General features: G+C 48.5%; 1 protein-coding gene across 1 annotated transcript in view; it reads right to left on the minus strand.

Moving 5' to 3' along the window:
- The window catches only part of FSTL4 (follistatin like 4), a 537,703-nt gene that overhangs the window by 212,210 nt on the left and 298,945 nt on the right, over positions 1–26,548 (minus strand). The window contains exon 4 of the mRNA XM_055553669.1: positions 14,340–14,588. Coding sequence (XP_055409644.1) covers positions 14,340–14,588 — 249 coding nt within the window. The remainder of the gene's footprint in view (positions 1–14,339; positions 14,589–26,548) is intronic.

A 26,548-nucleotide genomic window follows, 5' to 3' on the forward strand; every position in this document is an offset into this window, starting at 1 on the left:
GCAGATAACCATCCACAAAGTGGGTAGGCCTCATTTAATCAGTTGAAGGCCTGACTAGAACAAAAAGACCAACTCTCCCTCAGGTAAGAGAATTCTCTAGCAGATGGCCTTCAGATTCTAAACAGAACACGGACTTTTTCTGGGTCTCCAGCCTGCTGGCCTGTCCTGCAGAGTTGGGACATCTTGGCCTCCACAATCACATGAGCCAATTCCTTATACTAAATCTCTTCCTCTCTCTAATCACAGCCTATTGGTTCTGTGTCTCTGGGGAGCCCTGACTAATGCAGTAGGGGTAGGAGGCAGGCCTGACTCTGTCATCCCCCAACTGTTTGGAAGTCTTTTCAGATAGGAATGGCTGAAGTCTAGACGGCAGGTTTTTAATAGAACCTGAGCCCCTCTCTGCCCAGCCTTCCTGCATGGCTGTAGACTCCCCCACATCCACAGCAGATGGGGTGAGCCCACCACTCACAGCTCCTACCCCTGCATTCCCATTCTGGGGAAAAGGCATGCGTTGTGTCCAGGCTTTGAGCCTCCATGTCACCTCCACCTCCTTCTCCCAGTGTGTCCAACCAGTCCCTGATCCTGCCAAACTGATTTTTCCGGAAGAGTTCCCCAGTCTGTTCACTCCCTTAATTCAGGCTCCCACGTCTCTCCATTGCATGTATCAAATGCTTCCTCACTGGGCTCAGCCTGAAGCTGCTCCTCATGGCAATGCTGGGTGATGCTTCTAAACACCAGCTCAACTATTAAGACTCCAATCCTGCCTGCAAAAGAAAAGCCATCCCTATAACCCAAAGTTCAAGGTCTAGCCCTGGCTTGGCCAGAGCCCCTCCCCAGACTCATCTCTTGCTGCACTGTCCTTTCAGCTAGAAATTCGTATTTGGGAAAACAGCAGGTGGCTTGTGGCTCCCCATACTGGCTTCACATCCTAACCCTTGGCCTAAAAGGCCTTTTTCTTCCCTCTCTGACTCACCCATTTCTACCCATCATTTAGTACTCAGCCCAGATGGCACCTCCCCAGGGAGGTCTTCTGGTTCCTTCCATAACAGACTAGAGGTGCTCCACCATGGTGCTCCTCACCCAGCTTTACGTGCATCTCCACTGTGAGCTCTCCATGGGCAGGGCCACCTCACAGTCCTCTTGAGTCCCCACCCCTGAACTGGGCCTGATGCATAAAACTTGAAAAATAAATGAAACATTGAGTTGTCGAGTCTTGGCAAATCATGAATGGCCAAATATAAGAATCACAGGTTATTTTAAGTAATCCTGAAACCAAGGGTTAGACTTGGTCCACATAATGTTGAGGACAGGCCCACTGCTTTACTTGCTCTGGTAATGTGAGCAAACAGGTGGAATTAAGTCAGGGCACACCCTGTAGCTGCTTGGAAATCCTGCACGATGCAGCCTTTTTCCTGATCACACCTGCTCAGACCCCCTTCTCCAGGAGCACCATCTCAGGCCATCCCAGAGGCCGCTGGTCCCCCCAGGAGTCCACCTGAGGCTGCAGTGAGAGGCTGAGTCTGCTCGCAGCAGGCCTGGCCGGTGGCTTGGCCCCAAGTCTGCCGTGTCCACTGGTGCCTCTGAGGAGAACACATGTGCTTGCTTCCCAGCTCATCATCCTGACCCAGGGCCAGACTGGGCAGGGCTCACTGAAACATCTCTGTCCTTTTATAAAAATCAGCACACACACAGAAAGCATAAGAAAAGCAAAGACCATAAAGGAAGAAATGTTTTTTAAAAAACACCATTTCTTTGCTGAGACAAGAGTGGCACAGCAAGGTTACTGTCAGCTCCATGTGTGAAAATCCCTCCCTCAGAACAGAACATGGACACAGGCACCATCTGCCTGTGAGTTTTATAAAACGACGGTGAGCAACAATCACCTAGTGCTTTACGGGTCTGAAGAGTTTCAAAGCTTGTTTCCTTTCGTTAATTATAAAAATCACTATAGGTATAAGAGAAGGATGTGGCAGAGCAGTAGGTGCTAGGACAACATGTAACATTCACAATCAAAAAGAGACGTGAGTTTGGAGGGCAGCTCTCCTCCTCACCAGCTAAGTGGTCTTGGACAAGTCACTAAACCTCTCTGAGCCTCAGTTTCCTCATCTGCCAAGTAGGGACCATAACAGTCTTTATCTGGGAGGGCTGTGTGGGACTGGTGAGAAACAGTGATGAAGTACCCAGGTTTGGGTGCAGCACGCGCTGCTTGTGTTACCTGCCTTCCATTCTCATCCAAACCTCTGATCTCTTCAAAAGGATGAGATGTGTGAACTCATAATAATTTGCTGCAATTTTTGGAGATTGTAAATGTAGCCAACTGAGTCTCTGTGGAGCTGCAACCAAAGGAAGCCTGGCGGAGCCTTCAGCTGGAGTTACTTCTTTCCCCAATCTTCTAGACAGGCACGTTCAAGGGTGCATCTTGCTTCCTGCCGACTGTTTCTCTAAATGAGTCCATGGGCTCCTGCCGGCATTTCTCACAGGAAAGAAACCACATTTCCCAGCAGTGGGCTCTGCCTTCCTTCTTAACAGATCCCTGTTCTCATTAGGTCTTCCTGATACCTACAACTGTTTGCCCTGAGAGCCATAAAACTCTTTAAAATGGAGAGTTTGTTGCTTTAAAACCATGAGCAGATGGACACAGAAAACAAACTTAACGGTTACCAAAGTAGGAGTGGGGGGTGGGGAGGGATATATTGGGAATATGGGATTAAAAGATGCACACTCCCATATATAAATAAACCACAAGGATTTACTGTATACCATAAGGAACTATACTGAGCATCTTGTAATAACCTATAATGGGAAAGAATTTTAAAAAAGGATAACATAAACACATACCAAAAATATATATACACATATATATATCTGAATCATGTTGATACATACCTGACACTAATACAATATTGCAAATCAACTATACTTCAGTAAAAACCAACCAGACAGAAAACACCATGAGCAGAGTGTTTACTGAGAAAAGCCTAGCATGTAAACAAGACCTTCATGCTACTCCTGTCTGGCAGGGGGTGGGGGTGAGCAGGAACACAGGCGAACGGGAGAAGGAGAGCTGGGAGAGGTGGGGACGGGGAGAGAGGATGAGGTGTGGGCAGAGGATCAGAGAGCTCAGCTGGGCACCCTGAGCAGGGCAGGCGGGGCTCACAGAGGCATCTTCTAGACTACAGGGACAGGCCTGCGGCCGCACCTCAGCTGACCAAAGTGGGCGGCAGTGGGCTGAGGGACAGGCAGTGGGACACCATCCCCTACGGAAGAGCAGGAAACAGACACGCCTGCCAGGCCACTGGATGAGCCCTTTCTTCCCGCGACAGAGAGACGCGCACCACTCACACCCCCTGTTTGTAACAAGTGAATGGGGTTCACCATATCTGGTGATTTTAATTACCTGCAAGCAAAGTGATTTTACTACTTTCATTTAGGGGAGCTTTGTGAAAGTACTAACAGTTTCACTGTGAATACCTTCATTAATGAGGGCTTGGAACCCACCAAAGCAGAAGCAAGCACAATGAGAAGCAGGTCAGAGGGCAGGCTTGTGGGGACCAGGTGCCCAAGTCCGGGAGTCCCTGGGGAGCTCTGCCCTCAGCAGCTTCAAGAACACCCCATGTTCTGGACACTGCTCCTCCGTGGCACCTGGCACAGGGCTGGGCACAAGTCTATCCACAATAGGAACATGGGCGGTTCCTGCACCTCAGGACGCTGTGGAGGACTGGGCCCCGGCTATCTGTAGCTCTGTCCCTTGGCTGTCCCGGGCGGGGACTCAGCTCCACTCTAGAGACCTAGATCTCCTTAAGCATGCCTTTGAGGAGCCCACTCTGCTGGGGAAGGTTACCTCTCCCTGGGCTACCCCATGACCACTCCACCCCGCAACTCCCCTGACTGGTTTCAGTTAATTTGGCACAGTGGTAAGTGGCACCTCCCTCTCTTTGGAGAAAAAAGATGGTTCAGACTAGTACCTTGCTTCCCTGTCCAGAAAAGCAAGCAGAGAGTCTGGGCACCCACGTCAGCCACAGGGGCTGCAGGTGAGTTCGGGGGTTGGGTGGGGTCAAGAACCAAGAACAGGCTTACTGGACTCATGGACCCACTGTCCTCCCAGCCACTGGCCCCTTTAGCTCCTTATGTCATCAGGGAACAGAACCTGAGAGGGACTCCGCGTGCCCAGAAGAGCCAGAGAGCCCTTGCCCTCAGCCTGTTAGTAAGCAGCAAACACTTTTAGGCAGGGACAGAGTCAACATATTTGAGTTGTGGCTGGTCTGACAGCTGCTGAGTTTGTCACACAGATAATTAGATAAACTGCTTGAGCACAGAGATTCAATATGCGGTGTCATTTAGCGGCTGCTACACGGGGGCCTTGATCTTAATTGAAGGCGCAATAGGGGAGAACCTTAAAGAAGTCCCAAATCAACTTCTTCTCACTCCAGTAATTAAACATCTGACTTCTGATCATCATCCAAAGCTCCCTAAGTGCTGGCCGTGGGCTCCACTAAGTGGTGCTAAGCACCCTGAACCAAGGGCCTCCCTTCTCTTCATGCAGGGCGTTTCCTGAGCAGCCTTCTACACAGAAGCTTGGGGAGCAGGACGTTCCATGTCACCCCCCACTCCACCTTCTTCTGCCTCCCTCCTCCCTCACGTCCCCTCAATTCCTTATGTCATCAGGGAACAGAATCTGAGGAGGATTCCTCATGAATCCACGCCTCTTCGACTGGGACCCTGTGACTTGTGTTGAATGGAGGGCTTCCAGCTAGGCCTTCCCATCCTCTCACATGGGGCCCCCTCAGGAACTGTGTGAGCCCCATTTAACACATAATCATCAATCTGTGCATTCATCTATGAAATGAATGGAACATCTCAAAAAGCAAAGGATGGGAAGACAAATCACATTTCCCCACTCATAAGGACACCCAAGATAGCAAGATATGTACTCTAACTCTTGAGAATCCCTTGGACAGCCAGAAGATCAAATCAGTCAATCCTAAAGGAAATCAATCCTGACTATTCATTGGAAGGATTGATGCTGAAGTTTCAATATTTTGGCTACCTGATGTGAAGAACTGACTCATTGGAAAAGATCCTGATGCTGGAAAAGATTGAAGGCACAAGGAGAAGGATGAGATGGTTGGATGGCATCACTGATTCAATGGACATGAATCTGAGCAAACTCTGGGAGATAGTGAAGGGCAGAGAAGCCTGGAGTGCTGCAGTCCATGGGGTCGCAAAGAGTCAGACATGATTTAGCGACTGAACAACAACATGCCAGCTAACAAGAAGTTAGAACCAAGGGAGGACACTGCTCTTGCTAGAAGCTCTGATGGTAGCTTGGAAATTATGCAGGAAATCCCCTGGGCCCTGTAGGTTTATCTCAGTTAAAGGGTGAAGCTAGAAATATGTGATGATGAGCTCCTAGACAGGCCATCTTTTCCAGCCCATGGCACACCCCTCCCAGCTTCCTGGGTGGTGATGAAGGAGGAGGTCCCCTCAAGGCCATCCCTGGGTGGGGGTGCTGAAAACTAGAAAGAAAACATGGCATGGTGGCTGAGAGTTTGGGTTTTCAGTGCTGACAAGGCCCCACTTGGAGGATGTGTCTCTTCACCTCTTGGATGTCTCTCACTTTCTGTGTTTGGCTCCAGCAGCCCCGGCCCCCTTTTGATCCCCAAATGTTCCAGGACAGCGTTTACATCAGGATCTGTGCACCAGCTATTTCTTTCCCTGGATATTCAAATACCTTGCTCCCTAACCTCCCAGCCTCCTCCAGGCCTTTGCTCAAAACTCACTTCTCATGTTAGATTCTGTAACTTCTTTTCCTGTCTTCCTCTTCTCCATGGCACGTGTCACTGCCTAAGACACCTTATCTCTTGCTTACTGCTCCCTTACAAAACTGTATGCACCGCGAGGGCAGGAATCCTGTCTTGTCTGTGCATTGCTGTATTCTCAGTGCCCAGAGAAGACGTGACTCATAAGAAGTAAATGTTCTCTGAATAAATGGAAGGAAGAGTTCAAGCAGCAGAGCAACGTGGCCAGAGTTACCTCTTGGAGGGGTCACTCTTAAAGCCATGTGGAAGATGGGTTTGAAGAAGTATCTGACCAGGAGCCAGGACAGGGGGCCTGGGAAGAGTCAGAAGGGCTGGGGCTGGCAGGACCAGGAAGAGTGACGATAGCACTGTGGGAGGAATGTAGTAAGACAAGGCCTGGAAAGCACTACCTGGCCTTGTAATTTACAAGGGCAGAGTGATCTTGGTGGGGACAGGAGCCAGGTGCAGACCCTGGTGGGCAGAGTGTGGGGGGAGCTGGAGAAGTGGAGGCAGCTAGCGCAGGCAAGGCTTTGGGTGACTGGGAGAGAGGAAAAGGGAGAGGAGAAATGGTACCTGAGGGATGCTGGGATAAAGCCAGCTCTGCTTGGCTTTAGCATGAGAATGTGTGAGTCTGTCAATGGACACAGAGAAGTGGTTGGAATAAGGAGCGGGTGCTGGGAAAGAACAGGGAACACTGTAGGGGCCTCAGAGACTGCAACTTGTTTCCATAAGTGAAATCAATGCAGTACAAGACTTTCTCAGCTCAATAAGTTATTAACGATTTTTAATTACTGAAATATAATTAATTCATCCAAAGTGTGGCAGTTCTGTGAAGCACACCACAAATGCTGAACTGATAGCAGCCTTGTACCCTTGCAGGGTGCTCACTTCTTGCATAAAATCTAGAGTAAATATCCAGAGAAGACACATGTTTAAGTTATGTTTCTTGATCGTGGAAGCAGTACTATAAATGGGATGACTGGGACCCAAGGGCCATTGTGCTGGGAGGCTATTGCTGATGCTTTGATGCTGGCAGAACCTATGGGGGAGGCTGCAAGGAGACGGTCCATGAAGACTTCCATTGGTCCTTGAGGTCTTGGGGATGTCTCTGGCTACAGCATGGCCATACAACGGCCCATAGGGGTGCTGCAGACACGACTCTGACCTTTCTTTTGGCTGTTAGTTCTGTGAAGTCAGGCCTCCAGTCCTGACCCTGCTGGTGCCCTCAGGTCCTGCACAGCCTGGCCACCCAGCGGACATTCAACAATGTCTCTATCTCTTCAATAAGCAGTGCTGGGAAAGTTGGAGAGCTGCATGTAAATTAATGAAGCTAGAACACACCCTCACACCACACAAAAATAAACTCAAAATGGCTTAAGGACTTAAAAATAAGACATGACACCATAAAACTTCTAGAAGAGAACACAGGCAAAATGTTTTCTACCATAAATTGTATCAGTGTTTTTTTAGGTCAGTCTCCCAAGGCAATACAAATAAAAGCCAAAATAAACAAATGGGACCTGGTCAAACGTATAAGCTTTTGCACAGCAAAGGGAACCATAATCAAAGTGAAAATACAACCTATGGAATGGGAGAAAATATTTGCAAATAATGCAACTGACAAGGGCTTAATTTCCAAAGTATACACACAGCTCCTACAATTCAATAACAAAACCCCCCAAACAATCCAACTGAAAGATGGGCAGAAGACTTAAATAACCATTTCTCCAAAGAAGACATACAGATGGCCAATAGGCACATGAAAAGATGCTCATCATTGCTAATCAGTAGAGAAAGGCAAATCAAAACTACAATGAGGTAGCACCTCATACCAGTCAGAATGGTCGTCACTAAAAAGCTGATAAATAATAGATTCTGGAGAGTATGTGGAGAAAAGGGAACCCTTTTACAGTATTGGTGGGAATGTAGATTGGTTCAGTCACTACAGAAAACAGTTTGGAGATTCCTCAAAAAAAAAAAAAATTGAGCTGCCATATAATCTAGTAATCCCACTGCTTGGTGTATACTCAGACTAAACTAAATTTAAAAAGATAAATCCATCCCTATGTTCATAGCAGCACTATTCACAGTAGTGAAGACATGGAAACAACCTAAGTGTCTATCAGGAGATAAACAGATAAATGTACATGCATCTATGTACATACATAGATACATATGATGGAATACTACTTAGTCATCAAAAAGAATGAAATAATGCCATTTGAGGGAGCATGGATGGACCTAGAGATTATCGTACTAAGTGAAGTAAATCAGAAACAAAAAGACAAATGCCATATGATATCACTTACAAGTGGAATCTAAAATACTACACAAATGAGTACCTATGGAGCAAAAACAGGTCCACAAATATACAGGACAGATTTGTGGTTGCCAAAGGGGTGAGTGGGCTTCCCTGTTGGCTCAGGTGGTAAAGAATCCACCTGTAATGTGGGAGACCTGGGTTCAATCCCTGGGTTGGGAAGATCGCTTGGAGAAGGGAACGGCTACCCACTCCAGTATTCTGGTCTGGAGAATTCCATGGACTGTATAATCCATGGGGTTGCAAAGAGTCAGACACAACTGAGCTTCTTTCACTTCACTTCAAAGAGGCGAGGGGTCGGGGAGGGAAGGATTGGGAGTTTGGGATTAGCAGATGCAAACTATGACATATAGGATGGCTATACAGCAAGCTCCTACTGTATGGCACAGGGAACTATATTCAATATCCTGTGATAAACCATGATGGAAAAGAATATGAAAAAGAATACACATGTATAACTGAGTCACTTTGCTGTACACTCAACATTGTAAATCAACTATACTTCAATAAAATTAAAAACAAACCAACATCTTTGAGTAAGACAGCTTGGTGGAAAATGGCCACATTCCCCTGTGTGGAGCTCACAGGGAAGGCCAGGAAGGTACAGAGAGATTCCTTTGCCAGGCCTGGGGAAGCAGTCGTGGCCTTTGACAGAATGGAGGTGGGGCCGGGAGTGGAAGGGCAATTGGAAGAAACTGGAAACAGGAAGGGGGTGGGGAGAAAGTGGAGGCCAGTGCCAAGAGGCCAGAGCATGCTAAAGGAGGGCACACCCCAGAGGCTCTGATTTTCGTCTCTGGGCCCCTCTGGCAGCTGCCAAGTTTCCCACTCCTTCCTTAGGGGAGAGGAAGTGGCTGTTCTTGTGCGGGGAGGGGCTGTGAGTTCAGGATAACTCAGCGGGCTTTCCTGGAGAAGCTCCCAGCTGGGCCCCTTACAGACCTGCACAGCCAGGAGGCCCAGCCCAGCAGAGGGGCCTTGCCCACTGACCATGGCGCCTGAGTCCTCACTCCACAAAGTCTCCTGGGGGGAAAGGAAAAGGCAGTCTCGCCTACTGTGAACATGACTTGCTGGGACTGAATTAAAAAGAGCCCCAAAGTTGGGGGTGATGATGAAGGGTGGACTACAGCAGCAGAGCCCGAGGACTAGGGGCCTCGCTGGGGCTCTGGGTCCCCATGTGGGGAAATGGGAAGGTTGGACTATCTGACAGTCCACTTGAGTTCAAACTACCTAGGTTGGCACACAGGCCTATCTTTTATTCTCTTGTCTCCATTCATCCATAGTCTCCCTCATCAACCCCAGCTCCCTGTCAGGACCCGCATTTTAATCACTTGCTCTGTCCTGAGAGTCTGCAGGTACTACTACTTCATGTCTGCACCCTATGAAGCCCTTATTCACTCTTCAAGATTTATCTCAATTGTCTTTTCTCCAGCTCCCTCCCTAGACATTCCCCTTTTCACCCTCAGGTGGACCAATCCCTCCCTTTCATGCATTCCAGAACCTTCCTCTAGACCTGGAATCAGGAGTTCTTGGTTCTTCTCTTCCACCTCTACAAGCTTACCAGGTGAACTTGGATGACTCACTACATTTCTTTTCAAAAAGTAAGGCAGTTGGAAAGGTTTTAGAATTTTGATCATTTGGAGATCAAATTCTAGTCATTCATTAAATAAACATGGAAGACAAATGTTCTTCTTTCCCCTTGTTCACAGGACATTCACACCCTTGACTTCTAAGCCCATATCGAGTGTAATCACACGTGAGCAGGGCTCTTAGAGCCTCCTGCATCCGTCCCTTGACTGTGCCCTGGTGTTTGCCATGACATCACCATTATCCTGAGTGATGCTGATACTGCTTAGAGAAGAGCACGCATGACGATGTGCCTAGCCCTGCTCATTTTATGCTCACGAGAGTCTATGAGGTAGGCATTATCATCACCCCGTCTTACAGACATAGTAAGTGAGACAGAGAGAGCCTCTGTGTCTTCTCCAGGGCAGCGTGGAACGGTCCCATGGCTGGCCTCAAGGTGATGCCTCCAGGCCTGTGCCACCTGCTCCCTCAGTGTGGGCCTCCCCATGATGCTTCCTCAGGCTCCAGCATGTCCCTGTTGTAGGGACCACTCCAGCAGAGTGCAACCAAATCCCTAGGACGTCTTCCCCCACCATAGCCCTGTGCCTGCTGCCCCCACACCTGGGGAAGCTGAGAGTCTGCCTGAGGCTGGGCCAACATAGCTGGGAATGAGAATCTCTCTCCCTGGCAGGGCAGAAGAGACTTGAAAGTGGGGAAATGCCCTGGAGGCATGGGACTCAATTTATATTCCTAAAGCTATAAGATGCTAAGGTAACAACAACATCTAAATACCCCAAAGAAGAAAAGAAGTCTTTGGCAACAAGTTGTATCTGCTCTGCTAACTTGTAACAGAAGGTTGAGTTTTTATTCCTTCAGAAAATAAAAAAAAAGGTTTGCTAGTGAGCCTATTGTATGTTTAACTTTCAAAATAAAGTGGCAATTATTTCCTCTGATTTCAAGAGTCTGGGAATTCCCCTCTGAAGCACCAAGGTGCACTCGTGCACTTATAAATGCCACGCGGGACGAGGAAGCTTAAGGGTCTGTTCAGAACTGAACCTCTAACAGGCTCCTTTCTTCCATAATTTCATGGTTTGTTTGGAAAACTGCCTAACTATGACATTGTATCATCTGAAATAATACAAGCCTGGTGTGCTGAGTGATGGCTGAGAGGCAAGCTCCTCTTCTCCAACAGCATAGGAGATAAAGCGTGAACTCAGAGCTGAGTCAGAAAAATCATTTTAAAAGTGCCAACTAGTACACAATAAGGAATGCCATGTCACAAGATAACTTCAGACACAAACTCTAGAAGAAGTTAAAGGCACAGAGAAATCTACCCACTATCTTGGTGTTTTGGTGCTGAGGACAAATGTGACTAATTCTGCCCCAAGGAGAGAGACAGTATTCCACCTCCATCATCCCCCTGACTTTTCGGATGTCAGGAGAGCTGGTATGGAAGCTGCCAATGGCCTCTGAGACAAGGCTGCAGAGTTCAATTTTGATTTTCTCACCAGTGAATGATCCCTAAATGATGTTGTATCTCATTCTGTATTCACACAGTATTCCATTGCCATAGCAACTAGAATGTGTTAGCACAAGTTTTCTTGTACGTGGTCTTTGAACGCTGCCGCTCCTTCCTTGCACAGCAGTAAGCACCGTGTGACCCCAGGTGGTACCCCCAAGAAGACACCCCCCCAACAAGGGTGCAGGGGGGCGGGTCTGGTGGCAGAGCGACTGCTCTGAACTGCGGTGGCCCGGCCTGGAAGCCCACATCCCCTTTGCTCCACACACCCCAACCCCATAAGGACCATCCTAATATAGTGACTTCTGGGGGTAGGAGAAAGCCCCAGAGAATGAAGTCGTAGCTTCTCTTTGTAAAGTCTGGTGGGAAAAGAGAATGAAACATGAAGGATTTTAGAATTTTTGTTCAGACAGGTAGAAAGGCATTTTCAAGTTTCCTGAACCAATAACTCCCTGGACATTTGGGACAGAGACAAATTGTCATCCTTGGAGCTCAAGACAGCATTACACACTCTGCTGCCATCTTGGGGTGAGGACTGTAGGAAGCTGTCCTTTAAACCCACCCTCCTTTCCCGCAAGAATCCCATTCGGCCTCCCTCTAGCACTCTGTCCATCCATTTACCTCCTGCTCCCTGTGAAAGCCATGGTTCTGGCAAAGATGAAGGTTCTCCCCAAAAGCACCCTCCTAGGGCTTGCCTGCCTCCATGGCCACCGGGACCCTGGGGTCAGTGAACTGCTTGCTGGGCATTCCCTATGGAAACACTAGGGGAGGAGAAGCCGGCTGGCCCTCCTGCCTCCTGGGACTGGAGCTGATGCCGAACCAGAGGCAGTGAAGGCTTCTCTGTGGGATTCAGAGCCAGGGGATGAGGTCTGTAGAATGGGGAACCCTAGCTGCAGGTGGACATCTCCAGGATAGCTTGACTCTCAGCACCTCCCACCTCCACTCTCCATCTACCAGCAAGCTGTCCAAGCCCAAGACCTTCCAGGCAGGAGTCCTTGTTCCTGCTTCTGCATCTCCCTCACAGCTTGTGCGTCTCCCTGCTCCAGGCCTGAGGCCACCATGAATTAGATAAATGATGACAACAGGTGTCATTAATACCCGACATGTGTAATGTATCTGGCCCGTGCTAAGTGGTTTCTGTGCTGCGTCTTATTTACTTTTCTCCACAGAGCAGGTGGAAACTGCCAGCAGCCCCTTTTAACAGCTGAGCAAAAGGCCGAGAGAGGCGGAGTCACGCACTCAAGGTCGCACAGCTGGCCTGTAAACCCAGGTCCCTCTGGAACCTTGCAGGCACCTCTCTGCATTGAAAAAGGATCGTTTGGAGATCTGCGCTGCCACGGTGAGTGGGTGGGATTTCACAACATCAGTGAAAACCCCATTGAATCAGAAGGATTCGGTGGATAAATTCAATCAGTGTGAAGCAGAACCGAGACCTAATCTGCTCGCCCCTTCCCAACTCTCCCGTCACCCCTCACCGCAGCAGGTTCTGTGGTGGTTGACTTTCCCTCGCGTGAAATGAGAAATGCTGTTTGAACAACAGATGGTGAGGGAGGCCATGCACACTCTGATGTAGAAATACAAACCTTTAGAAAGATGCAGTCTGGGGGAATACTGGCAACTGGAGAATGGAACGTCAGTCTATAACATGCAACATGACCAATAAAGCTGGAGCAAGTGGCCAAGTGTGTTAGTGCTCATGCTGCCGAGGCACAGGCAGGCCTGGACTGGGCAGGGCTTCCAGGCCTCGGACATTTTTCTTGTGCTTGTTTTGGTTTGATTTCCATATTGGGCCTCGTGATTTCTGAAGTGCCTCAGCATTCATGTCACAAGCACACCCATGAAAGGGTCCAAGACTCTTCCCATCACAGGATAAACTTAACAGTCCAGAGACCCACCTGCTCCAGGAACCCCTGCCAGGGCCCGTGGGCGAGGAGGAAAAGCTACCTTCTCTAGGGTTACAGGAGGCCCATAGACTTGGGCTCCTGCATCGTGACTCCTCCTGCCACATGGACCTGATGCCTAGGAGAGTGAGGCCTGAGCTTGGCCCCTTCCTCCTGGAGGCCAGGCCCCCAGCTGTGGCCACACAGAAGTCCCTCTCTGTCAGTGTCAGAGGCACTCAGTGGCAGCAGGGCTCCATCCCAGCTTTCTCCTCCCCTCCCGGCCCTGCCCCACAGCAGGTCTGGGACCTCACGCAGGCCCACGTGGGCCCCCCACCTCCAAGATCCCACAGCTCAGGCCAGAGGACCCGTTCCCATGTGCACACAAGCTGCTTCTGCTGTCTCACATCATCTAGATTATTCACATGTGACCATTTGGGCTCAGCATCGCAAACACTTCTACAGCCTCTGACACGCACCATTCATCGCAGCCACACAGACACAGAAATTTGTGGCCTAACTCTCATGTCTTGGAACATCTGTGAGCTGTTGACACCTTCTTGGTGTCAACAAGGCCTTGAGCCACATGTTAGTAAGATGATATTCATGTACAAAGAGCCACAGGCCTTGCCCCTGAGGCTCTTACCCTCTGCCAGGAGCTGGCACTGCTCTTCTCACTCAAGGACAGGGCATGAACACTTTGGCCCCCTCCTCCATGGAGATGGTCTGACGTCCATGCAGGACCTTCCTTAACTTGCTCTGAGATGCTCTAGACAGGCCAGACGACCACTCTAGGCCAGAGTTGGAGTGACTGCCATGCTGGGAACCTCTGTCCTGGGGTGGGGAGGGGCCCATCTGACTACTTTCTATGCACAGAGTGACCTTCTGATTCATGAGACATAGTGCAGAGGGGTCGGTGTGCTCCCTGCCACCACCTGGCAGGACCCACCCTGTGAGAGAGACCTGGGCAGTGTCTTTTAGCCTGGATGCTATGGACATGGGCTCTGCACCAGCCCAGACTTCCTGGGCCGCCCAGTTCTGCTCTCCCAGCCCTTCCTCAAGGGCAGGGGCCTCTGGAGGTGGACGCAAATGCACACACAGCACTGAAACGCTGCTACTGCTTTTAAGGCTCCAACCTTCTTCTTTCTCTATTTTTTAAAAACACATTTAACCTGTAGACTCAGCACCCAGGTCATTTGTCAGAAAGGCATTAGAGGATCTATGATAAAACCCACAAGCACAGAGGCACAGAGCCATCTTCCTACCTTTAAGGAAGCAGTCCTTGTTGCGGACCATGACGATCTTCTTCCCCAGCAGGCAGGCAGCACGGTGGAGCTCACAGTGGTTTTCGTAAACCCTCCCGTCTGAGCCACACACAGGCACGTAGCTGGGCCGGCAGGCCTCCAGGCATCGGCACTCGGGCTCCCCTGTCTCTCTGTTGAGCATACACCTGCTCCCGCGGCCGCACAACTTCTTCCCACAGGAGGCCGGCAGCTCGTCGTGGCTGGAAAGTCCTGCGCGTGGCACACAAACACAGAGGGTCAGCCGCCAGCACTCGCGGGCATGGGCCACCTGCATGGCTATCTCAGGCTGTGCTGGCCAGAGTCTGTGAAGCCAAGGCATCGGGGCTCAGGTGCCGCATGGAGCCCCTGCCCCTCCAATGGGTGGTGGACAGGAATGCTACAAGCAATGCCCTGTCATGTAGAGCCCAGGTTTTATGTCTGGCTCCCACCAAGCATCTCAGACACAACCCCTGCCCGTCCTGGGAGGGAGGAGTCAACAGAGGGCCATGCGGAGGTGGTAAGGTACCAATAGACCCTGCTGACTGAGAGGCGGAGGGCTTGCCAAGGGATGGGGGCTTGAGCCAAGGTTCCTATAACCACCATGCAGCTAGCATTTGCCTGCCTTAGGGAGGAGACCTGGCATGAGCAGGGGTTTTGTGCAGGAGTGGGGGTGGGAAGTAAGGGGTATCAAGATGTGGGTCTGTCTTGCTAGATTCAGAGAGCCAAGTGGAACTTCAGTCTGATATGTTAGGCACGGGGGAGCCATGGTGGAGACTAGTAACAGTGGAGTAAGGAGAAAGTGGTTCTCTAAGTGTTTAGGAATGGGGGCAGCCAAGGCAGGGAGGTCAGAGGTTGATCATTTCCTCTGGAAAGAGTACGGTTCTCCAAGACACAGGAGCAGGGGTAGCACTGGCACTCCACTGCTCAGCCCCTCCCTGGAGGCTCAGAAGGTAAAGAATCTGCCTGCAATGCGGGAGACCTGGGTTCAATCCCTGGGTTGGGAAGATTCCCTGGAGCAGGGAACAGCTACCCACTCCAGTATTCTTGCCTGGAGAATTCCATGGACAGAAGAGCCTGGCGGGCTACAGTCCATAGGGTAGCAAAGAGTTGGACACGACTGACTAGCAATAACAACAGTCCTTCTGGCATAATACCACAGCCTGTGTCCGTGGGCAGGAGGGCTGAGATCATGGAAACAGCAGCTGCCGTGGTGCTGTGTGTCTCCTGTACCCAACACACACCCATGATGATCTCAGGCAGTGGTGTCCCGAGCTCACACACCAGAGCAGTGGGGCAGAGTGGTTTCTTGCTGAAAAGGCTCACTTATGTGGACGCTTAAGCAAGCATCCATCACCTATGGGACATTCCTCAGGAGCCCAGAAAACTGGATGATGGCCACGTGGCATTAATGGCAACAGATAGGAAACTGTGAATTATAAAAGGATATCAAAACACAAATAATTGAAACATGTATACAGATTTTACGGCCACAGAAGTCTTTGCTTTTAAGTTTTAATTAAATTTTCTTCAAAATATTGGCAAGACAGAATGGCCCTGACAGTCAAGACTGAACTTTCAGCCTCAACTCCTACTCTATGGGATTAAAATGCCTAAGGAAAAAAGCAAAACTTGTTTTTGGTTAAGTCTGCTTTTCATCATTATAGATTTGAAAGGAAAAAAATCAGTTATCAGTAGATTAACTGCTTGATTCAATAACTCATTTAAATTCTTCCAGCCTTGGCAAACTAAGAAATATTGACTTTTTCTTGAATCATAATAAGCTAGAAGGTCAAAATATCTCTTAGCAGTATAAAAGTACAGATCCTAAGTGGGCGTGTGAATCTCCTTTATCCACTTTGCTAATTGTTGGCATGTCACTGCAAAGACTCAGGGGCATTCATGGGCCCCCGCTCGCCCTGCTGGCTAGGCTGACGGGCAGAGGAAGCCGGGGTGCTGGCTTGACAGTGGGAGGCTCTGGGCTGGAGGCCCCCCCACCACAGTGTCTATGGCTGCTTTGCCACGGAGCCTGTTTGATTAGCAAAATTCTCCTGGGTTACCCGGGAAAGTGCTGGCGGCTACCAGAAGAAACTAACAGGCTCTGAAAATATCAGCCTTTGTTTCTTTCCAAGACAATGCTGCCTTTGTATCACTATTTTCATCAACTTTCCTGTGTGATGTGAAGGACACCCACTAGTGGCTCCATTTAAGACACTGAGCCCAGCTTTCTGAGCCTCTGGTCTCACAGTGGCTGCTTTGGGGGCTTTGCCCTGGCTGGGCTGCCCACGCAGACAGGCTATGCCCTCTCTCTGGGTACCTCAGCCTCAGTGTACCCCTGGGGCCCATTTCTGCTGCCCCTGCCAGTCGGAGTGCCCCTCTCTGAATCCTCTGAGCCCAGGAGGGCCTGCCTGACTCTCTGGCCTCAGGAGATGCCCAGGGTACAGAGCCTTTATCTTCTTGCCCTTGCCCCCATCATTGACTCAGGATTTGTGAAACACAATAGTTTTCAAAGCTATCCTCCCTAACTCTGTTTAACCCCCAGGCTAGAGGCTGGGCTGGGAGGGTAGAGGAGGCCCATATGCAGCAATCTGCTTAGGGGTGTATCTCTCTTGCTTTCTCCAAGTGGGGAGCCAGAGGGATGACAGTACGAAGGGGAAGCCACTGTCTGTAGAGATGGGCCTTTGCTGGGGTACAGGGGGCTGGAACCAGGAGGGCAGAGCAGGAAGGCCCTTCAGAGACCACCTAGTCCAGTGCAAACATCAAAGGAAGGGCCAGTTCGCATGGGCAGGCACGGGGAGAGTCCCCTCTACCTGACCCTCCTCTCTGAGATGCCCACAGCCCAGGCTGCAGCCAGCGCCTGAGGAGCAAGCAGCACTGCACTGCCCAGGTCTGATCATCCTGCCAGTGTGGCTCTGGGGGCCTCTCCCAAGCTGCGCTCTGAGGGGCCAGTATCAAGAAAACACTCATGCCGACCTGTGCTCATCCAAGCTGCCAAGAACACTCAGGTTCTCTCCAACATGGAAATGGGCTGTTGGCACATATGTGATTTCTAATGATCTGCAACGAGGACAAAAGTCGCTTGAAAGCCCTGCACCGCCCTTCCCAGTCTGTGGCCGGCAGGCCCACAAAGAGCTGAGAACATTGTGCACGGCCCCACCACCGAGACACCCGCCGAGTGTGGTTTCAGAAACGAGTCCCTTGTCGCCACTTCCTCCTTGTTATTAAAACAGAATGAATTCCCCACTCCTACCAGGACAATGATAAACCAGTAATAGGAAAGGTAACCAAGTGAGACTGCCAGCAACTGCCTACAGTATTTATGGGTACGACCATGATGCCTGGAAAAGATAAAATGCGCTTAATTTATAGTCATAAAGAAAGTCATTTACCCAGGTTAGAAACCGATCATCTCACCAAATAAGTGCTTTTCAACACTAATTAAATTTACTGAACACAGTCAGACATGGGAATTGTTACATGAAAGTTATGGTGGCAGAAGAAACAAGTCCATCTGTAACCAGTCAGTGCTAAAGCCTCCCTCTGCGATTCAAATGAGGATTCTCCACGTGACTGCCCCAGACCCGGAACTGCTACCTCAGGGCATGGGTGGAGGCAGTGGAGGATAGCAGTGGTCAGACAAGCCACCCAACCCGAGGGGAGGGATCAGAGGGAGCAAGCCTTCCCCATTCACCCGGAGCAGGAAGCGTTTCTTGTTTTGTCACCATTGACCGCAGGGCAGAGAACAGACAATTTGGCTCTTTTGCTTCCAAACTCTGACTCAGTCTCAACTGGTTCCTTGCACAAGGCACACTAATGAGCAGGCATCCTCTCTGAGCAGGATATGGCCTGAATAGCACAGAGGGGAAACCCCTTAGTGTTCCACTCTGGGATGCTCAGTGCCTTCAGGTATATTTGCCCCGTGCGTGTTCCATCTGAGAACTCAGCCTCGGCTCGCCTGCTGAGGAAGCCCCTCCCTTCACACGGCCTGTGACGGTCATTCTCGGTCTCTCTATAAGCAGTACTGCCTCAGTCCCCTGGGGAAGGACTGGAGCTGAAATCCCCACTACCTGGCCCCACACAACCACAAAGCCCTAGTGAGGTGATGGCATGGTTCTATGGTGGCTGCAGAATCACGAGTCATGTACAGATGTTACAGCTGGACAGTAAAAAAAAAAAAAAGAAAAAAGGCTGAGTACCGAAGAATTGATGCCTTCGAACTGTGATGCTGGAGAAGACTCTTGAGAGTCCCTTGGACTGCAAGGAGATCAAACCAGTCAATCTGAAAAGAAATCAACCCTGAACATTCTTCGGAAGGACTGATGCTGAAATTGAAGTTCCAATACTTTGGCCACCTGATGCGAAGAGCTGACTCACTGCAAAAGACCCTGATGCTGGGAAAGATTGAGGGCAAGAGGAGAAGGGGGATAACAGAGGGCGAGATGGTTGGATGGCATCACCGACTCAATGGACATGAATTTGAGCAAACTCCTGGAGACAGTGAAGGACAGGGAAGCCTGGCGTGCTGCGGTCCATGGGGTCACAAAGAGTTGGACACGACTGAGTGAGTGAACAACAACAACAGTGGCTGCAGGCTCTGCAGGGCCCAAGACAGGCCAAGGAGAGTGGGAGGCGGACACTGAAGATGAGACGCAGCACATGCAGTCCCAAGAACTGGCCACCCTGCCTGCTGATGGCCTCACTGCTGCCTGCCCTAAATGCCTGCCTGTCACTGCAGTGGTCTCTGGTTTCTGCAGACAGAATGTATTTGTACAGGGATGAAGGGCCCACCTGTCAGCAGACATAGGCATACACAGATTATATGCATTACTTTCTGTGCATCGATAGGGATCCAGCAGGGAGCTGAAGCCTGTATCTTGTGCTGTGGGCAGGTTTTTTAAAGACCTCGAGTGAGGGCTTGCATTTGGAAGAGTGTGTGTAGAGGAGCAGTGATGTGGGCTGTATCAGCTGGAGCTGGGTAATGGTCACAGTACTTGCCCACATCTTCCCTGACAACTCAACCTTAGACATGCCCAAGATGGTCTGGAGACAGGGCGTCTGTAAACTTTGAATCCATCATTACAGAAGACACCCAAGTGCCTTGGAAGTGGTTGCAGAATTCAGGTTTGTATGAGAGCCAGGCAGAGACCCAGGTCTACAGCCAGTGCAGTTTCTACACACTGTGTGGAGTTGGGGGTAACAATTGGGCACTTCAGGAGTGCTTGCCAGCCAGCTCTCCATCCACCCATTCATCCAATGAATATTTATGGAGCACCTGCCCTGGGCCACAGACCCTATTCTAGATGCTAGGGACACAGGCAGACTGGGACCCTGTCTTCAGTTCACTGACATCACAGAAAGACACACAAGAATGTGAACAAGTGAACACATATAAGGCAAATGTGGACTGCAGAAAAGGCCAGGAAGGAGTTAAACAGGGCACTGCAGTGGGCCGGCTTCCATCTGGAGGTCAGGGAAGACAGGAGGTGAGAGCTGACCTGAGATCTGAAAGTCAAGGGGCAGAGCCCCAGATCTTGGACAGCACAGCAACTTGGGGTGCCAGAGCCCAGGGTACAGAACAAGCGGAGAGCGGCACCAGGGTCAGGCCTGGATTGCTTCCGGGCAGATCTCACAGGGCAGAACCAATCTGTAGAGTCAAATTTGCTGTTTGCCCATCTGTACCCCCAGGGAAGTGGGGTGACTCTGGCTCCCTGAAAGCTTCAGTCAGTTTGTGGGAACTCAGTGTTGGAGGGGAGCCCCCTCTCCTGGGTTCAGCACCTCCTGCTCCACACCTGGTTGAAAGGCCTGTCCTCCAACACCCGCCCCCTCACCCTCCACCCCAGCCACCATTCCTAATATTTACACAAGCTTATCTAATCCTCACTTAGCCCTCGTAACAGCCCTGTAAGGTAGATGCACTGACCTCACTCTGAATGTGGCATGTACATCTGCCCACTTTACAGACTGGGAAATATGAGTCCTGCAGTGACATGCCGATAGTCACACAGCAAGTAGATTTTAGGTGGTGGAGCCTAGATTTGAATGAGTCTCACCCCAAATCTCTCAGACTTGGAATAATAAGCTCAGCCAGGAATATGAGTTCCCTCAAGGAATCCAGGCCAGAAGGGTTCAGATGTCTAGTCTGGACTTCTCCAACATCAGGACACACACAGATGTCAGCACTCCTGGCCAGCAGGATCGCTGCTGCTCACACATCCCAAGAATACGCAGCCTGGAGGCCAATTTAGCAACTTTTCTGAGGGCTATAGGCTCACAGCGTCACAGGAGGAAGTCCTGCTTGGATCTTAGAACACAGAATTCCAAGCCCACGCATCATCATGCATGGACACCTGGCCCGCAACCCCCTCCTTCCATTATGATGTCTCAGCCTCAGTGGCCCCCTGCCCCCCTCCTCTGGCCTTTTCCCCTGAAATTGTTAAGGCGACTGCTGGGCAGACGTGATGTCCTCTCAGTGACCACACAGCGCATCCTAAGCCGAGACTACTGTGTGCTTCCTGAAAGAAGAAATTTGACCAGCTCGGAAACACTTGACCAATGTTCCAGCTTCCAAAGCTTAATAGAAACATGTGCTTACCCATCGCTGGAAGGTAATGCTACCGTTCTGTGTGTGGCTCACAGATACTAAACTAAGGTCTTACAAATTGGCTTCAAAATACACCAATCAGTCAAAGCCAGAAATGCCTGGCACACAGAGAGGGAAGAAGGACTTCTAACCCTCAGCAGGCTCTCAATTCTGCCTGAGGAGTTTGATTCTAACCAATTCTACAGCAGACCAAAGCCCAGACTAGGATATTACACACTGTCCTACCTCCCTGGGCAGGGTTTCTGGAGGTAACGATTTCCGGTCAGGGATGAAGAATGTAAGTGCCAAAGGACACTCCTCTAAAACCTGAAAACAGGACTCTGATGAGGATACAAAATGAGCAGTGTTTAAGATTTATTGAACTCGGTTATGAGGGACCCTCAGGAAGGTGCAGCTGGTTCAAAGGAGAGTTGGTGGAGGTACAGGTGTTGGAGAGATTAGGTGGGATAAGGCTGCCAGGAAAGACGTACAACTCGGGAATGACCTACAGGGCAAGAACACCATACCCTTTGGGGGTTATTTTTTCCACCAGAAAGAAACAGTTTGCATTTTTACTGGAAACAAATCTGCAAGTTAATGTGTAACTGCAGAGTGTGGGCCTTTGATGAACACAAACTAATGAGGTGAACAGAGATATAACTCCCTAGTTCAGAATGGTGTAAGCATTTGGGGGTGAGTCTGTTAAAAGATGTTCCTGTATGACACAAGAGGACTTGCCACCCTCCCTTGGCCTTATTCCCAAGTTCTGGGTAATTTTCCCAATGTCAACAACAGTGGCAGATGTCATCTGAGTCAGCTGCCAGGAATTTCATCCTTGTCTCCTTCCTGTGGAGCCCCCAGCCTCACAAAAGACCCCAGAAGGAGGAAATGAGACTGCCAACCACCGAGCTCAGCTCTGCTGGACTCTCACTCGAGAAAGACAAGTGAGGTGTGTGGGAACGTGAGGGCACGCTGGAGCTGGACGTGTGTGAGCGAACTCATCCTAGAACTTACGTGATTCCCGAATCCCATCTGGGTTTCAAGTAACTCAAGGTTAAAGCTCACATTGACCCAGCCCCAGGCTCCTGGCCTTGTGAGCTGTGTGAGCCCAGTCAAGTTTCCCACTCTCTTTTCCCTCTAATTTAAATACGAGGATAATGACGCTTTGCCCTTTACAGGATCTTTTTTTTTTTTTTTGAGGATTAAATGAGCTGATTTGTGTGAAGGGCTTGGCACATAGTAGGCGCTCAATTCAGACATTTGGAATTACTGGCAGGTTGAATAAACGGACTGAAAAATAAGAAGCCATTTGGTTTTACTGACGTAAGTGTATATAAGTGTGGGTTAGTTATAGTCTTCAGGAGGTCTGCCTTAATGAAAAGGGGAACAAATTTATACTGCAAGTATTGCCTGGTTTTAAAAGGCAGACTCACAATAGCACGCTTCATAATATCTTGAGGAAATGCTTTCCTTGAAGTTTCCCCTGCACTGGAAACTTGCTTGACCCAAGTTAAGTCTGCCCAGCTTTCGGGGGCATCTGAAATCACACATTCTCAGGGCACGGTGAGCAGCACTGGCCTGCGGCCTCCACTCTGCACCCCAGGGCCTCTGACCTGAACACACTTTTGAAAGCAGCCTGGACAAGGGCCCCGGTCCTGTGGCTGTAGCAGGCTGCTCTCCTCAGTCAGTCCTGGTGTTTCTCTCTCCTCTGGGAAACTTCTGCACTGTTATGCCATCTCTCCCTCTATAGTGTATTGATGACAGTAAAGCTACCTGACTCATGATTTCTAGAACTTTCTCCCTGAGGCCTCCCACAGGCATACTCCACTTAAAAGGGGCTCCCAGACTGCTAGCCTGGATCTTTATCTGGCTGGCTGCTGGCGCTCAGCACTTCTCGCTGTGAAACTGGGGACCCCCACTCACATGGCTCCCCAGACAGTAGAGCAGGCCCTGGAGCAGGGCCACGGTAGCCAATCTCCACCATCACTCAGAGCTCCAGGGTGGGCATGAAGTGGTCTCTCTGGTTTCAGAGCAAAGACCAGGTTCTACTTCTGCTGAAGAGAGCTTGGCACAGGGCCTAGCACAGAGAGGGCTGAGGAAAACATCAGAAGAAAGACCAAATCTTATTAACACACTTCAGAGACCTAATACAGCTGGCTGGAGGTCTGAGTAACCAGAAATCAATGGTTCTAAAGAAACAGACATGGCAACATAAGTAATAGCATAGAAACTGGACAGCATTTGGTGGGAGAATGGACTGGACTGGACTGGGTTCTGTCTGGATTCCACCAAAGCAAGCCTTTTTCACATGTGAGCCCAGTTTCCATATGAGGGGGTATCTATAATTCCTTGAGACTGGATTTAGGATGTCTATAAGAGCTTGTGTTCTAACATGCACATCTTTGGGCTGTAGTAAAACTACGATAATCCCTCCTTTTTCCTTTTTGCCTCTATTTGCCCTACCAGGTTATCTCAACTGGCCTTTGAAGGGTTATTTTGAAGACATTTTTGGGAAGAAAAGCTGCATAAAAATGTGAAGCACAATTGGATTTTTGCCCTTGGGAGAGTTTCCTCAACAAAATGGTTTTGTTTTAGAGCACTTCCTCCAAATACATTCCTATCCCCAGGTTTCCGTTCATTGCCTAAAGCCTCTCCAGTTCACATCTGTCTTACTCTCTGTCACCAGGGCCCTCATTTTTCCTCCTGGTACTCAGCTCTCTCGTCACTTTCTCTGGGTCCTTGGGGGTCCCTGCGTCTTCCAGCTGAGGGAGGCAGATGTTGCTGCTCTCGGTGGGTCCCCTCTCTCACTGATACCTCATTATGTGGGTTTGTTCCTGCTTCTCCACCAGCTAATGATTCAAGGCCGTGACACCTTGGGCTGCCTCCAATTATTTTGAGGATTATTGTGGAGACACTCAGCATGAGCCACCGGGATGCTTCCTAACACTTTAGACCTATGAACACAGAAGGGATGCTAAATCCTTCCAGGGCCATTTACCTGCTGTACAAATGCTGCCCCCAGGTCGACACATTATCTTGGTAGATCACCTGTCATTGGTGTATCTTACAAAACTGAATAATATGTACTTCTTGATTATTCCTTTAAAGCAAGAAATGGAGTGCAACAAAAATATCTGATATTAGCACAGAAAAATTTAGTACTTTCTAGTCAGAAGGGCGGGCTTCCCAGGTGGTACAATGGTAAAGAATCTGCCTGCCAATGCAGGTTCGATCTCTGGGTCAGGAATATTCCCTGGAGAAGGGATTGGCAACCCGCTCCAGTATTCTTGACTGGAGAATCCCATGGGCCAGAGGAGCCTAGCTGGCTACATTCTATGATGTTGCCAAGAGTCAGATATGACTCGGGAACTAAACAACAATAACCACCACCAGAAGGGTATCAGTTTCTCCTCTTTAAAGACCTGCCCTTTTTCTCTCAATCATAAAAATACATGCTGGATAATATCGAAACAAAGCTCAGTAATAGTATCAAATAGATAATTCCATTTCTACTCTGGTTTGCCTGAACCGAGCAGCTGCTGAGGCCTCTGGCAGGTGGGCCTGGGGGCCCAGGGAGGCTGGCTATCTATCCCACCTTAACAGCTGGGTGTGCTGCAGCTCTGAGCCCGGGAGTGCACATGCTGAATGGAGAGCCGGAGACTTCCTTCAGATGTCTCCGTAGGGGCCAGTGAAGTATTTCAGCATCTGAATCTGAGCTCCGGGGAGCAGGCAGTGGACAATAACCATCCACATGAGGGGGTCCGGCTTCCGGGGGAAAAGAACAACCAGAATTAGAGCTGCTAGAGAAGGATAATGACTTCAACAGTCAACAAGATATCAAAACTCCAGGAGGAGTGAGCACAGCACAAGGAGGGTTTTCAAGAGTCATGATTTTTGAACCAAAAAGAAAATCAGAGGGATTTAAAAAGAGAATGGTCAGCACTGGGACTCAAATCTTCCAAGATCAAGTAGAGTATGTATCTCAAGGCCCAGAGCAAAAAATAGAAGAAGAAAAAAAAAGTTCTGAAATACAGTAGTCATTCTAAATAAAAACTTTAAGGAAGAAAAGGCACAGAAGACAACTTCTAAATATGTCCTTTTAAATGGTCAACCACTGCTTCAGGTAAAGATCAGGAGCCAGACAGGGGTACTTGTCATCACCATTTTTATTCAAAAAGGAAGTGCAGTAAAACAAGAGGATGAAACATTAGTGAAAATTTGGAAGAGGCAACTAACAATTATCTCTTTTCACTAATTGTGTATCTGTATACTTAGAAAACCAAGAGGTTCTAGTGAAAAAATAAGAGAATTTTAAGAGAATTATGATGAGGGTGGTTGGACAGATGATAAATATGCCAAAATTAGCCATTCTTCTCTTCATTAGCAAAATAATTAGAAATGGAAAAGGGAAAATAGTCCACTCATAATAATGATAAGACCATAAAATATTTATGAATAAATTTAACAAGAAAGCCATAGAACTGATATGAAAAGACTATAAAATCTTATTGAAGGTCATAAAATAAGATTTGAACAAATGCAAAGACATTTTATATTCTTGGGTGGGAAGACATTACCATAAATTTACAAATTTAATGCAATATTTTGGGAACTGGATAAAATAATCTCAAGAAGTTCATTTGGAAGAATAAATGGCCCCAGATAACCAAGAAAAATAAGAAAAAGAATAGTGAAGTGGCATATGACTTTCCTGATATCAGAACATCAAACCAGAAAGCTGCTATATGATCAAATCAATAAGATAATGATTGAGGAATAGACAGATCAATGACTGTTGATGTGACAATAAAATAGAAGAGGGTCCAGAAATAAATCCCCATGTATCTGAAAATTCGATGTATGACAAGAGTGGCTACTACATAGGGAACATGATAGTCATTTGATAAATGATAGTCACTATATTTCGCCTAGCTATCCACCTGGAATGAAACAGCATCAGAAACTTTTCACAACACATAAAAGACAAAATTAAAGTAGCTGTACATGTTTAAATCATTCCTATTAAATGATGAGTGAATATAACAATACTTATACACTTTGTGCACAGCCTAAGCATTACAGTACAATAAACAACTATGTACTCATCAATGCACTTAAAAAAGTTTCATTAGTTTTGAATTCCTCCCATTTTATTCCCTCATTTCTACTCAGAGGTAAATATTATCTGGAATTTTTGTCTATTATTGTTTTGTTTTTCTTTGTAGTTTGAGCTCATCTTTGTATTTTTATGCAATATACTGCTCTTTTTTTTAAAACATGTTTCTGAACTTTACAGAAATGAATCACCCTATACTTACTTACCTGTGAAGTGACCTCTCTGCTCTTATACTGTCTAGTTTCACACCTTTGCATATACCTGCAATTCATTTTCACTTATGGTGCCCATTGTACACACATGCCATTATTCATCTATACAGTTTATTTAGATTGTTGATTGCTTTTTCCCATGGTCCTCTTTCTTTTGTTTCTTTATTTTGGATTGAATACTTCACCTTTGGTTCTTTTCTTCTACTCAGATGAAAATTAAATATACTCTTTTTATTCTTCTACTCTTTAATCCATAAATTAAAAAATGTATAAATTAACCTAAGTC

Source organism: Bubalus kerabau, chromosome 1 (genome assembly GCF_029407905.1).
Source record: "Bubalus kerabau isolate K-KA32 ecotype Philippines breed swamp buffalo chromosome 1, PCC_UOA_SB_1v2, whole genome shotgun sequence".
NCBI classification, from domain to species: Eukaryota; Metazoa; Chordata; class Mammalia; order Artiodactyla; family Bovidae; genus Bubalus; species Bubalus kerabau.